At 38.3% G+C, this 15,770-nt stretch overlaps 1 protein-coding gene across 4 annotated transcripts in view; it reads right to left on the minus strand.

Moving 5' to 3' along the window:
• The window catches only part of ARHGEF7 (Rho guanine nucleotide exchange factor 7), a 117,155-nt gene that overhangs the window by 14,335 nt on the left and 87,050 nt on the right, over positions 1–15,770 (minus strand). For 2 of the 4 annotated variants that reach the window (XM_040090624.2, XM_040090651.2), the window contains exons 13-19: positions 15,110–15,196; positions 11,607–11,685; positions 10,101–10,240; positions 9,247–9,471; positions 8,152–8,245; positions 5,241–5,330; positions 1,895–2,071 (exon numbers count right to left, since the gene is read on the minus strand). In XM_040090624.2, the coding sequence (XP_039946558.1) occupies positions 1,895–2,071; positions 5,241–5,330; positions 8,152–8,245; positions 9,247–9,471; positions 10,101–10,240; positions 11,607–11,685; positions 15,110–15,196 (892 nt within the window). The remainder of the gene's footprint in view (positions 1–1,894; positions 2,072–5,240; positions 5,331–8,151; positions 8,246–9,246; positions 9,472–10,100; positions 10,241–11,606; positions 11,686–15,109; positions 15,197–15,770) is intronic. The other 2 variants (XM_040090632.2, XM_040090659.2) reach the window with 1 other exon arrangement.

Here is a 15,770-nt window from a genome sequence, read left to right on the forward strand (position 1 = left end):
TAATAATAATAAAACAAAACAAAAGAACTGACTGAAAAGAAGAAGGGAGTGAAGTGGGTTACAAATGTGCTATGAAATGATATGGAGCACGTATACTTATCTCATTTCTCTAAGCAAGACTCCTCCATTTGCAAAAGGTTCAACATACACAAGTTCCTGGTCATTACACTAACATATGACCAGCAGTAAAATGTACCCCTGAAAACTCTCCTTGGTAAGCACTACTGCTTTTGTTGGTCACATTACAGAATGCAAACAACAGTGGGAGAGGATAAAGCAGGGGATCAAACAACTGGATGTAAATTGAAGACATGAACAGCCTTGAAATATCTTCTCCACATTGACCACATTCTGGAATTGTGCACCTCTAGCAAATGCAACTTCCTGATCATGTAACCTGCAGAAAGGTATTGATTACCTTTTAAACAGTGTGATCAAGTTCCCAGGCTGCATTTAAATTTCATCATGATTACCCTGAACTTATTCATAGAGTAGTATCTGAACGCTGGATAACATGCTTGAGTGAAGGGTGATAAGGGTGTTGCACTTGGGAACCCCGGCGAAACTGAGAACTGTTTCTGTCCTTTCATCGCCTTCACCACACTTTTCCCTAACGCTTACAGAGATTTGGAAAACATGCCATTTTTGTTTTGATGCCAATTACGTTAGCAACAAGACAGAACACACACACACACAGAGTTCACCCCAGCAGTGCCCCAGGTGCAGGTTTGAGACCTTCAGCTGTGCACAGCATGTCACAGTTCTCTGAAAAAGCCAGCATGACTGTAAGTGAAGAGCTGCTGCTGAAAACAAACCTGCTTATGAGAGAAGTTACAAGACACAGTAAAATCTGTCACAGACATGCTCCAAACAGTACAACCCAAAATCCAAGCATTCTATTATTCAGAACTTCAAGCAAGCCAATTTGATCACAGTTGTACCTAGAGTTTCAGACGCTGAACACTGGAGCTTCCATCAGGGGAATCATTTTCATCTCGTCTTTTCAAGAAGAATGGTCAATTGAGAGTTGACAGTTGACAGTATTTTAACAGGCATGTAAACATCTAAACCCTCTTTCTGCCACACTACTGCATACAGTAAAGTGACAGTATGACCACAGGCAACATGGGAGTACCAAAACACTGCATGTAATGAGCATGGACTGCCAGGTTTTCATGACAACTGCCGGACTGGGGTGGGGAAAGAGCAGTGAGGTCCTTCATATAAACGTTTTAAGCAATGAGCAAAAGACAGCAGTATAAAACCAGAAATTTTTATGGATTAGCAAACGCTCTTCCAAACAAACAGACCGGATACGTGAATATCTGAATGATTTTACAGCTCTTGTACTGCTTACTTTTAAGCTGCGTTTCACCTATGCTACCAGCTATGTACTTTTTTAATAATATGTAGAAAATTCAACCACTACCACTAAGGTATTTCCATATAGCTGGCACTCAGCTCTCAAACCAGTATGGTTTCAGTACAAAATATAAAAATGCGCTTATCCAAAATTAAAAAAAAAAAACAAAAGAAAGAAAATAAAGGACCTGTCACTACACTGACAAAGTCAAAAGAAAAAAAAAGACCATTCAGAGCTACAAATTAACATCTATCAGTTAAAAAAACCCTCAAGAAGTATCATCCTTAACAGGATTTACACTTTTTAGAATGACTTATTTGTATGTGTACTGAATTGACAATAGAGCCTTCCACCAGGTATAACTGAAGTTTCAGGAGCTCCCTCAGAAGTTGTTAAAATATCACATTAAAGAGACAAGGAACAGCAAGAAAACATCTAAGAAAAGCAGGCTGTGATACAACAAGCATTTGTTAAGAAAAAGCTCAGAAGTGCATTAGTTCTGGTGAGAGATATATGAGCAACAGCTCTTACGAGATGTAGACCCCATTCTGTAACTATGGGCTGTCCATATACTGTCATAGTCAGAGTCTTCTGAGAGGTCTGAAGGCTCCAAACGAGAAAGACTACTGCGACGACCCAAGGAGTCTAGACTTGATTGGTCATCATCAGCCAAGACGTGATTATGCATCAGGTCAGTGCCTTGCCATGCTAAGGATGTATAGGTGAAATGAAATGGTGGATGTGGATAGGCAGAGGTGGGATGAGGAGGAGAACGTAAGGAATAGCCACAACCAAACACATGAAATAAAAGCAAAAAGGTGATGGGAAGAGAAGGAAAAGAGAAAATATTGTTAAAAAGGCACCAAAATTGGTTTTTTTCTTTTTTTTTTTCTCAAATTTTGTTTGGAGTTTAGGTATAAATTACACTTAGCACATAAAAATGTTTGAACGGTTACAATACAATTTTGAAGTGTTTTTTTAAGTTTCTAGGCAGTCTCAGTTGAGAATTTTGACTAGCAAAATATAGTCTGAAAGTAGAATTTTTTGAAGAGGAAGTTCTTTAGAAGCAGAGTCAGTTCTGGTCTGGGGAGGATTTGACCGGGCACAGAGCAGTAAACAAACACAGTAAGCCAGCATGATCCAGCACCAATGTGAAAAGCAACAGCCCCTTCCCCATCACATATCTGTACCTCATCCTTTCCCTCCCTTGCAATGACACAGTCTTTTGTACAGCTGCTTCATGAGCCAAGCCAGGAAACAGCTTCAGATGAAAAAAATCTTTGGGAGGGTTAGTTTTTTCAAGCAGATAATTTTCCCACCAGCTCAGAACACAGCCAACAGAAGTGCTTGTGTCACCACTATGAAGAGGAAAATGAAGGGGGAAAAAGAAAAGCAAAGGTTCTCATGCAGAGCAGGGCTGCTGATTACTGTATCAGCAGCAACATCTTGAGCAACCGTTGAAGGGAGATTGTCAAAGTACATTTTTTTCTGTGCCTATACACCTTGTTATTTGTTAAGCCATGTGGTAAATTACCTCACAGAAAAAAAGGGCCAAGAACCTAACAGTGACACAGCCTAGCCCATTCTGACCCCTCACACCTGAGTCCACCCCCCCAGTTAAATACTTTTAGATCGCCAGGGTAGTTGGTCAAACTTAGTAAGGACAGGTTTGTTATTTTTCAAGGCCTGGCAATATCCAAGGACTGAAGCCATGTAAGTGGCCATGTTATGAGCCACCACACACATGACATTGCAAAGGACTTTAAGTCTTCATTTGAAGCAGAAATGCAAAATAAGATCAGTGTTCAAAAAGCACAAGAAAGTCAGACTCTGCTCTTTCATTTCCATCTATCTACCCAAATTAAATCCCACTTCTTTCCCACCCAAACAACTGATAAAAAGCTGCTCTGCTACCTCTAGTGCCACATCTTACCAGTTTACACTGGTGCCAGAGCTCTGCTGTACTGACACTGCCAAAAGCAGCAGGTTAAGGTGCAGGTAGGGGAATTGCCCAGTGGGTGCTGAGAGGGACGGACAGAATATTAACAGGGAGGTAAGAATGGAGTATGTAAAAACCACCATACTGCACAGGTGACAGGCAACTCTCTCATTCTATTATTCTACACTGGCTACTGCCCTAACAGAAGCAACTCCAGCTTTATTGGTTCTTTCCCCATTCCCAATTCCAGTTTACAAATGAACCTTCTGAAACCTAGTCTTAGGTGACAACACTACGCTTCCCAAACAAAGCAGCTGTGTGCCTAATCAATAAAAAATTGTTTCTTGCTGCAATTAAGAGCAAATAAAAGCTGCTGACTTCTGATGTATGCAAATGATACCCACAGCACTATGTATATTTCTTAAATATACATAGACAGGAAAAATAGGCAAGCAAAAAAAATTGTGTTCACTTCATATCTGCACACACACACACTACTGTGCAAGTGCAAATGTTTTCCCAACCATTTCTTGTCATGTTATCCTTGGAAATAACAGATCACAGTTGAGGTGTTTAAACGGCAATCATCTCATTTGATTTTGTTTGGAACAACAGTATATCTTCAGAACTTTGAACTCATTCATTCCCTTTATTCAATTAAACACACTACTGTAATGACTGTAGGGCTATAAAAAATATTAGTATTAATAAAAAAATAATAGTAGTAGCTGAATTTGTGATCTTGGAGATCTACAGTTCATTAAGACAGAAAAATTAAAATTAAGGCTTTTGTTGTTACTTGAGAAGTTTTTACAGTCTAATATAGCTGCCATATTCCCATTGTAAGTTACATGGGAATGCAAAGTAGCTGTGTTTTTTTCAAGGTGGCAATAGCAAATGAATGTGTATTAGGAAAATCAAAGAACTAAGTCCACAATTGCATTTTAAGACTTCAATTGTCAGCATGAAGTGCTTTTGCTTGGAAGCAAAATGGGCCTAGAGCACTGTAGGCAGCAGTAAGAGTGATCAATATTGCAAAATTTAAATAGCTTTAGTGGACAAGAAGTTATGATATCCAGTCTTCTAGTTGCAGCAAAACCAGCCAAGTACTTCAAAATCATTATACTGTGTTCCAAGGATCTCCAAATTAAAGTTGTATTCAACAGTGCAAAAGGAACAAACGCAACAGCATTTTCTCCTTCCTTGTGTAAATGGAACACATGCTGGTGGACTCCCCTGCTTTGAGCAATGTTTTACTTACAATACAGAGGAACTCCACAAGGCAACCTTGATTTGGATTAAATGAAGTAGGACCCCAGAGGCACGTTACAGGTTTTCAATATGCTAGGTATTGATCTGAGAAACTAAAAATGGCTTTAAGCAACACACATCTGAGAACAATTTCTCCTGAAATTATGAGACGGGATAAAAATTTGTAATGAATACTAAAAACAACTAGTGGCAATAAAATTAAATAAATTTTAACAGGTGTAGGTTACTTTTCCATGGAGAAAGTCTTTGAACAGAACACAGCACAAAACTACGATGACTTCTTCGTTCCTCCTACTTACCTACTTACTTCTTGAAATTTATCCAAAAGCGTACTGATAGCTGTTATATTCAGTTCAGACACCCTTTATTCATTGGTGAAGTTTTAGTACGATTTTAAACCATGACAAGCAGTCACATTTGGGTTTTTGTTGTTTCAGATTGTTTCAAAATACTGAAAAACTTATAGTCTCTAACCATGCTCCTTGGCATCCAATACATAAACACCTGGCACTGATGTTAAACCAGAAAGAGGTTATTATTATTATTATTTGCAGGTCCAACTTGCTATTTGCAAAGGCCTGAGAATATACAGCACTCTCTTTTGCAAACAATATTACTTGTGTTTTAGTTAGCCATTTCTACCCTTTAAAGTACTTTCTAACTTACTTGAATTTAGTGTTTGACGTGTTTTGGCACTTGTGCAATATGCTTCAATGACTTTAAGAATTTGAGCATCTTCTTCTAAAGCAGCTGTACCTAGAATCAATGAGGAAAATAGAATTTTAAACGTGGGCATATTTATTAATATAGAAAAGCCTTTATAAATCAGTACAGTTCAGTTGGGTCCAAAGTTCAGTCTAATTAACCCTTTAAATTCTTTTAATCATACCATTTTAAAAATCAAACTTCAATGAACAAAAGTAACAGTTTAAAAAGACAAATACTATTTTGAAATGCTTAGAAAAAATTCAATTCAGAGTAACCACACACATTCAAGAAATTTTCTGAGCATCTAATGTTGGACAGAATGTGTTTTGAAGCGCGAAGACTCTTATTCTAAAACAGTCATTTTACTGAAAACCCCTATATACTCAAGTTTATATAAAAACATACAATTCAATATGCATACGATTCCACTATTTAACCAAAGAAATCAAGAAACAGAATACTAATTCACAGAAAGCACCTTGAAATCTTTTTGCATTTGTGCATATAAATGTGTGTATATATAAAATCAGATTTACCCCTTTCAACAGCACACAATTGAAAGTAAAACTCAGAATTAACAGCGTAACTTCAGCATGCAGAAGGAAAGTTACCACTACTGTGTACATATATCTGTGAAAAGTGACTACTCTAAACTACTCAGACTTCAACGTAGAAAGAGCACTACTGAACAAATTTAACTATTCAAGCTTAACATGGCAGCATTTTCCAAAAGGTAAAAGCTCCACAGCAAATCTCATTGAGTGATTCAGTAAAAATACTGTCAAACTGTTCACTCGCAGTAGAGTGAAATTACAATCAGAAATCTAGAGGTGCCTCTACCATTATTAGTTTAGATGAAACCAGAAGTCTATGCACAAGGCAAGACAATTCGTTGTTTTAAAAACATTTTTCCTCTTTTCCCCCATGAGATAATTAGGTTTGAAGAGTTCCTGCTACATGAATCTGAGTAGGCTTCAACATCACAATGCAGCTGTATTCTCTGCCAGCCAATGCATCCTCTTGGGTTTTGTGATTTATTATCACCAGAACAAAGCCAACGTTCCAAACATTTGTTGGGACACGCTAGCTACTGCAGAAATTATCTTGACCCAATATAATTTTCCTACAGTTTAAGAGATGTAGGAACTCCAAAGTATGGGTTATCCTTCTTTCAAGGCAGGAAAAATATTTGGATTTTGTAGTTAGAATGAAGCACCATATTATTACAGCAGCAGGGCAAATACTACATTTCTGTAACAGCATTTTGAGGACACTCAGTTGAAACATCTCAGTTATTTTGTCTGTTGAAATGCTCATTTGACACAGCAGATCTCAAAACATAGATCCTCTAGATTCCTGAGAAGGGAAGTAACAAAACCCAGAGCTCTCTATCAACATGCTTTAAGTTCAATACAAGTGGGAAACTTTTATAGCTCCACAAAAAAGTTGAGAAAGTTGAAAGAACACTAACAGAAACTTCTAATTACTGATTAAGGGAAGATGAATATCAAGAATCTGTAAGAAACACTCTTTCACTAAAAGCTACAAAAAAAAAACCCCTTTGAATAAAAGTTATCAAATCAGGAATAGAACAATATATTTGCAAGCTACAGACTCCTTCCTTCCCCAACTAAGAACTCTTAACTCTTCCCACTGTGTTCTTTAACAACTGCTAAACCTTCAAGTTGACAGCTTCATCATCATCATTACAACAACTGAATCTCCATTCTCCAGCATCTCAAACGATATGGCATTACAGTACTTTCATTTTTCCTAGATGCCTTCCTGTAAGGATAAAACATCCTCAACTACATCATCCACCTGCACATCCATGAACAAAGACTTGTTCTACTCGCTACCTTAACCTTTGCCACACAAAATTCACAGAACATTCAGAAGGACTAACACCTCAGATAAACCAAGAGCACCTGGAGGAAAAGCTTTTTCTCACCAACTCTATATAAGCCTGTGAGAGACAACTGCCACAATAACACACTTCATGCACTGAACGCTCATGGCACAGACTCTATTCTTAAAAAGCCCATGAGCAAAGGACAAACACAGAGAAGCAAACGCTACAGGAAAAATCTGTCCAACAAAACACCCTGTCTTTTATTGATACAAGTAATTAGATCATTCATTCACACAAATTTCCAAGGAAGAATTACAGCAACACTGACAACTAAGTGAATACTGTGTTTGCTTGATAACAATTAAAGCTCCCTCCACTTCAAATTATCCCAACATCCAGATTTTGATCTCTCTCTTTCTGTACATTACTCAGTCTTTCTCACATCAGCGTTTTTCTTCAGACTTCAGGCAGCCTAAATATCTGCAATTTATTTAGATACAGACATGAGCAAATTACTGTGTTTACAGGAGGTAAGAGAAGACTGTTGGATCCTAGAAGGAGTAATTGCGGAAGCAGCTTGTCTTCAAATCAGCAGCAATAACCAGCTTTCCAACACCGAAGACAACAGAAGCTCCTACAAAGACCAGCTTAAGAACATAGCTACAAAGTATTCTGCAACATTGGTTCAGTATCTTCACATTGTTGTTTACAGCCCTAAAAGACAGGTTTACCTCACTGAACTTCACATGGCTCTGTAACAAACAGAAATAGGCACTTCACAAGCAGACATCCACTGTAGCAAGCAGTAAAGCTCTACAAAGCCATCGCAGCACAAGATGAGCATAACAAGCCATCGCAGCACAAGATGAGCATAACAAGCCATCCTATCCCTCTCCCCTGACATGAGAGAGGAAACCAGGTGACTTGCTTACACGTTACACCTAACTCGTAAAGAATTTAAACTGATGTTGATTCCACCCTTTGTATTATGCACATATTTGTTCAAGTCTCTCTTACTTTTTCTCAGTGCAAACTCTTCATCCGATGGCTTCCGCTCTGGCTTGCGTTTGGGAAGCAGCTTTTTCATGGTTTTAGGGCTTTTACTGAGATCCTGTACAGGAAAAATAAAAAGAGTAGAGCTTCTAGACAGTATTTCAAGAATTTCACTTCTAAGATGCACACAGGAATTACTATCTAAAAACCTTTTAACAGCACCAAAATTCAGTTTACTAATATTTTTTGCCATGTTCAATTTGCCTGAATTGGCTGATTCCTTCTCTATGCTTTCTCCAGCTATACACACAGCCAAGTATTTTATCTGTTCTATTAACAGAAATATAGATAAAACCTGCTGCAAAGACTTTCAGCCTGTTTGGGAGCTAGTGAAGGATGAAAGGAATGGGCAGGAACATATTACCAGGTCTTTTTCCTGAACAGTTGAAGAGACAACCCATTTCACTTGTCTACTGGGAAGCAAGAAAAAAGGACCTAACAAGAAGCTTGGCAGGTACTACACTCTTCAAAGCCAAAATTTGTAAAAGTTTAGGTCTGTTTTTACAGAGGTCTACAAGCAAACAAATGACAAACCCAGCAGTATTTCTGCTCAAAATGTGGTCATGATAATTTACAGGAACAATACTAAGTTTCAGGAGCAAAAGGAATATGCTGGTCTACCCTTTACCTGAAGGATATAATATATCTTCTGTGAAAATACAGAACAAGAAAGTAAAAAGGTGACTAAGCAGGACCTACCAAAGATGATCAAGATAGATTTTGAATGTTATTGTATGCTGAACACTATAAAGAGGATTGAAATTTTAATACATTGGAGAATTTAGTGGCCTACACATGAAAGCATAAAAAGATTTTAAGTTAAATTACAGAATGAGCATATAGTACAGCCAACTGATACAACCAAACAGAAGAACCTCTTCTAGCAGTTAAGTCTCAATATAAATCTCGCATTGCAGATCAACTCTCACTTTTTCCCTGTTGATTAGGAGATTTACAAAATTAAAGGAAAGTCAGATAGACATAGCCACCACAAAAAAATTCACAAGTTTCTACTGAAGGCCTGCCACCCTGTTTTTTTTCTTGGCTGCTGTATCTCACCTCTTTATAGCAGAGAGCTGCTGACGGCCGTAGTGGAGGTGCGGGCCGCAGGCAGCTCAGACTCCAAGGCTTGGGCGTCTTTGGAGGTTCCAGTGGTCCCCAGTTTATTGTGGTATGTGGAGTCCCATGATGTGATGGATGAGGAAGAGTATGGTAGGCAGGAGTCAGTGGTATCGGCTTGCTGTCTGAATGCTTGCTGGAGGGAGTCACTGGGTGGGAAGGAAGCTGTCAAACATGATGGGAAAGGAAAGAAAGCATATTATCATAATGGAGACATTGTGTCATCAAGGACTGGTGAAATAATTCCACCTGCTATAGCATTTCTGTTTATTACAGCTGGCCTTCCAAAAATTTTACACTAAATTATTTTTAGGAAAAAAAAGAAGATTAACATTTTTTTATTGTCTACCACAGATGGAGCACAAACTAAAGAACTGCTCCCACTTCTCTCACCACTAAGGGTGGAGCTAAATTTAGAACCATTCATATCCAACAATTCAAATGCAGAACTCAAAAGAAATTACTGTTTCTTCACAGCCTGTGAAGTACATCACCAATTATAACCTACTGTTCTAAGTAAACGTAAAAGATGGTGATATATGCACTTGGTCAAAACAGAAAAAGTAATGATAATGAACTTTCTTTCACCCCATTAAACTGTTACACAGAGTTTTAAGCATTTTATTCTTTGTTCACACAATTAAAAACAGAATTATCTTTTTACCTATTAAACTACAGTGACACAGTTCAGTTCCTGTTACTAATGGCTAAAAATAAAAAGGCTTTCCATGGTGTTACATTTGCCAGGCATCAAAATTCTGCTCATTCACTTCAGTCCAGAAGCTCCTTCTTACCGTGTGAGATGGCACAGAGTGAGGTTTAATGGTGGGATTCCCAACAGTTGTGACTTTGGTTTGCTTCTGCAGGTGATCCACCCATTCATGCAAATCTTGTTGGTTGTTACAAGATACTAATATCCTTTCAATCATATTTCCTAGGTGATAGATACCAGAAAGACATAGGGAACAAAAAAATAACAATTTAGTTGATCTGACATGATTTAAAGACAGTAATTTCCTAAAAGATTATGCCCTGTCAATATTAAGCAAAAATTTAAATCGTATTTTCAGTGCATCAGCATCCCACTTTTCCAGGTTGTAACACACATCGCCTCCATGAATTTATTCTTAGCCAAGCACAGGAACTCTACCTTTTTCCCCTAGCTCTAGTAATTAAGCACAACCTTAAATGACAAGAGTAGGAGACAGCCTCATCTACTACCCTGCTGTTTCTCCATCTTCCCCAGTAAAGCCAGCACAGAGTCTAAACTGTCATTCTTGACTCCTTACACTACAACACAGGAAAAGTTATAAAATAAGAATTCACCAATCTTCTCTCAGAGGAAGGCATAAAATTACATTTCCAAGTGACTTTTGCCCTAACTTTAATCTCAACCAAAGATAATTTTCATTTCTGCACTTAACACCACTTAACCCATCGCATTCCCCTTGAGGTCAGCTTCACAGCAATTATTGCAAAAAAACATTCTTTTCTGAGCATAAACAATCGTTTCCCCAGTGACTCATGGCATTGATATCGTACTTGAGACAGTCAAAATTAATTTATTTAAATGCAACCTGCTTGGAGGTAGAACTGATCCAGAAATTGAAGGAAGATATGAAACTCCACCATGGGGACCCTGCACTGTCCTTTAAATTGTCTTAGGACACACAGAATGAAATGAATGACTAAACAGATAGAAATTAACCAATATAAACATAATGGCAACAATCATTAACATCAGAGATGCTAAAGGAACATCTCATTTTCTCAGGAAAGAGGTGGAAAATTTCTAGAAGAGAACTCCTGCTCAAAGCTGTTCCAGAGCCTCTTGAATTCCTACTCTTTCAGTAAACAGTGTACTTTTGAACTGCTTCATCACAAAAGATCTTCTCCAAGGCTACTGCCTCCATTCATTAAGATACAGAAATTCCAGGAGGAATCCTATGCAAAGAGCTCCTTAACTGCTTAGGAGAAGCATTAAAAAGCAGCCTTCAAGTGAGGCCCTGGGTAGCTGTGTTACGGAGTTTGTATAACCACAGGATGGCTGAGGCTGTAAGAGACCTCCGTGGGTCACACTCCCCACTGCTCAAGCACAGATACCTGGAGCTGGTTTCCTGGGATCATGGCCAGGGAGCTTTCCAGTACCTCCAGGGACAGCCACCTCCCCAGGCACCCCGTGCCAGTGCTTGATCACCCTCACAATGAAAAAGTTTATTCCTCTGTTCAGAGTGAGCATTTGATGTTTGAAACAATATATCCTGGAATAACTAGTAAATAAAAATACTACTGGGCAATACCTGATATTTCAAACGCATTTTTATGGTTTTCACTGTCTTCTAGCTTTGTAATAGTCATCCCCGTCATAGGCAGTTTTCCCTTTAAAAAAAACGGTAACATTGACATTAAATACAAAACACATAGAAACATTACCAATTAAAGAAAATATTAACTTTAGGCTCTGAAAAAAGACATTCATAGCAAATTGACATATACACCCCAATGGGTTTAAAAACATTCAAAAATCCATACAAACATCTCACAACGGGAGTTTTTCATTTGTCCAACTTCTGCAAACAACATCTGTGATGTCAGCACATCTAGCTGATACCTACTCAGGCTACAAAATCCATACAAATACAACAGTCATCATTCCTGAGTCTCGGATTCCTGAAACTGAGACCTTCAGATCATCCATATTACATGACTGGAGGCAATAGTGACTCTTCTTTAAGCACATTTGTTTGCAAACTGTTTGATTAGCTCCCAGAATAAGGTCTGTAGAACAAGTAAATTTATAAAGTAGTATTTCACTAAATAAATGCATTAATTACTTACTGAAGATTTATTTCTCTAATAATGCCACTACTGAATTCCCCCACAGAAACACTTTGAGGGGGAAAAAAAGCCGTGAACACCTTCATTTAAATTCATGTAAATTTTCTTCAGAAGAACATACTAATTTTGCAGAAGATCCCATTTTAAACCCAGTGAAACAGGAAAAAAAAATGTCAGTTTAGGATAACTTTTTGACCCTTTAGAAACATGGAAGATAAATAAAACAGAGTATTTTGGGGATGAAAATGAAACTTCAATAAAAGTTCTTTAAGACAGATCCTGTATTCTCCTGCACAGGAACACTATTCAGCAAATACTGGCAAAAGCACAAATACTATGTACTGTGGAATTTTGGCTCCAACAAAGCAAAAAGAATAATAAACAACTTATGTTTTCTTCTTTCCTAAAGACAGCAGAATGGACAAAGGTTTCTTAGAAGCTTGAAAATGAAAAATCCCTTGGTATTTTGCGGGCACAGAGCATGCTCAGGCCCAAGATACCAAAGAGAAAGGAGGACTTTCCTTGTGGCAGCTTCCCCACTGCAGGAAACATGGTGGCCATGTGCACTATACAACACGCTTAAAATTTGCTCTTTTCCCTTTTTTCCAGTGTTTCCTGGTTCATGAATAACACAGCCCACCACCACAACAAGAGAGATGTGCAAGAATTGATGACACAGGTGTCACTGGTACACTGGTGATAGAGATCCCCTGAATCACACGGCAAGGAAAAGTACAAAGTCAGCAAAGCAGAAAACTGAAGTGAACTTGTGAATCATCTATATTTCCCTTCTTTTAACAAACAATTATGTAGCCCTCCTAAGAAGTATGATCCTTGCTCCTTGTGACTTCAGGTTACCACTGATAAAAGTTGTTCCCATTAGCTCACATGGTAGCTATCAGCATTATCAACCAGAAAATCTGAAGCCTGGCAACAACTGGGCTATTCAGAAATGCAGGGAAGGTGCTATGTTGGATGATGCCTCTAGTGGCATCATTTCCCCAAGAATGACTGAGGGAACTGCATCATCTTCTGCCTATATCCGTTCCAGTTCTGACACCTGAACCTCAGGAAAAAACATCCAGGAGATCCACATCGTGCACTCTAGACATGGATTCTGAGGAACTATCTCAGACTCACACAGGGATGAAACAATTTCACCTGGCTGTGAACATGTAGTCATTAAATCTGAGACATTCTCAGTAATGGGACTGCCACACATGAGGTTGTGAGGAAAGTAAGAGTTTTGCTTTCAAGAGATGGTTGGATAGTGAACACTAAGAAAGGGCTGTGGCCATTCTGAATAGAAGCTGAAGACAAATCACAGAAAATGGCTTATTTATATATTGAATAATGCTGTGCACCTAGGGAATAAAGTGGGTGGGAAGAAGAAGAAATGCAAGTGATAGGAGAGGAAAAATAAAGCTTGACGGACTGTTTAATTTAATGTTGCTTGTAACATCCTAAATTACAGTCAGCTGCCTTTTAATCAGTACAGAAGAATCTATCCTCACCAGAAATTCTGACTGGGCCACTTAGAACACAGTACTACCCTACCTTTTCTAGTATCTTTTCCCATCAACATTGGGATAATTTGAAGTGGCACAAAGTTAACAAACCTGGCTGTCCACTTGAACCACCTAATGCAGCAGCTTTTCAGACAAATCCATCTACAACTGTGGTAGGTAAGGTATGAATCCAAACAAATTCTGGAATTTAATTGCTCTTAATTAAAAGAAAAAGAAGTCACATTTTGTGACTGACTGTGGTTGATCACATGGGAACACCAAATGACCTATCTTCAGCATTCCTTTGAAGCAGGCAAATCACTGCTCAGGAGAAAGGAATGAACTGTTCAAGTGTCTGTTTTACAGAAGTATTTCTAGTAGGTGAAATCTCTATCTCCTTTTAGAACTTTGTGGCAGTTTTTCCCTGTCTTTTGGTGTTTTACTGTGATATCCCAAACCCGCATGGCATTACTTGAAATTTTACAAGACTTTGGAAGTCATGGATTGCACATTTGCCTCTCTGAGGAGTCTTTGAAACCATATACCCAAGATGCAAGTGATTCTGTGAAACACTAGAGCTACAGGGGAGCCAAGACAAATGGCACTCCTGCACTACAGCAGCTGTTCTACCTCTGGAACAGGCCTGTAGAGCAACAGCCACAAGCACTCAGCTAGGAAACTTGGGAGAGAGCTCAAAGACTGTGTCTACCAGCTGTGAGCAGAGGATTTGTGAAGTGAAACACCTGGTGCTAAGGTCCTAGGGCCACACTGTGCATTTCAGGTGGTGCTACACTGGGGAGCCCGAGGCTGGGGCCAGGGACTGAATGGCATTCCCTGTGATCTTTTCCCATAGTTAGAGAATATCAAGCATACACATTTGGAGTGTGCCTTCCACTTCAACTTGATCCAGAGGGAATCTAGTCTGTCAGCCCCAAAACAACTTCTACTCTGTGACTCAGTGCTCCTTAAACAGAAAAAATCAAAAAGATGAATTTTAAAAGTGTGCCACTGATTCCAAGATAAAACACTAATGTAGAAGCCTCTAAAAAAACTGATGGTAACAGTTCACACTGTTAATTCACACCAACAAAAGCTTAAGGGGACTCTGCAATTTTGCTAAGTCTCAGCAGCAGTCAAAGAGCACTAACAAACCTATGCAGCAACACTGGTTTACCACACAGACCTAAAAAGCTACCAATACTTCCTCTCATCAGCTACTGCTAACAAGGTAAAAAAACAATGTCTCCTTGGTGATAGTCACAGCTACAAAGAAAATCAAATCGAGGGCTTCTAGGCCAGAATTTTATAAGACAGATGACACTTCTTATTGCAGATATTACCTTTTATCTTTATAAATGCAAAACTTTAATAACCCTTCCAAGTTTCCTATGAAATATCATTTGGAAAGAACATAACCCCCAACATAATCGTACACATATGTAAATGTATTACTTTACCTGGTAGATAAACCCACTCATTCTTGGACTGGCAGACAACATTAGCAAAATGTTAGGGAAGAGAAGAAGATACCTTTCATTCTTTTCCTTGTTAAAAGAAGAAAATGAAAAAGTAAATACACCATCACAAGTCCCTTCTCCCATTTTTCTATTACTAAAAGTTACCAGCATTATAACTGGATGATTACTCCACAAATATTTGCTCAGTGCAAAACTCTCTCTCCATTGTATTTAGAAAAAAAAACCACCAAAAAAACCCAAAACCAAACAAAAACAAACAAACAAACAAACAAACAAAAAAAACAACAGAATTACTTATTTTCTATTTGAAAAGTGCTACTAACACATGTGTATACTTTTTCCAGAAGAGTACAGCCTTATATTTTAAAACAGAAATTCTACAGTCTGGGTGAAATACTGACCTTGTTTAATACGATAACAACTGTTTGGCCAATTTCAGTAAAACCAAAATTACATACTGGATCTATTTCTTCCTATAATTTAGATGGATACTGTTACAGTCGTATCGAGACTGTGGTCTCTCAAATTGGAGATCAGATTTTTAAACACTCGATTATGCCCAGAAGTAGAAAAAGCAAAGGAGTAATTGCTATAGTCACAACAAAAGCACTCATTACTTTGCTCTGGTTTTAATTTGCTG

This window comes from Hirundo rustica, chromosome 2 (genome assembly GCF_015227805.2).
Source record: "Hirundo rustica isolate bHirRus1 chromosome 2, bHirRus1.pri.v3, whole genome shotgun sequence".
NCBI classification, from domain to species: Eukaryota; Metazoa; Chordata; class Aves; order Passeriformes; family Hirundinidae; genus Hirundo; species Hirundo rustica.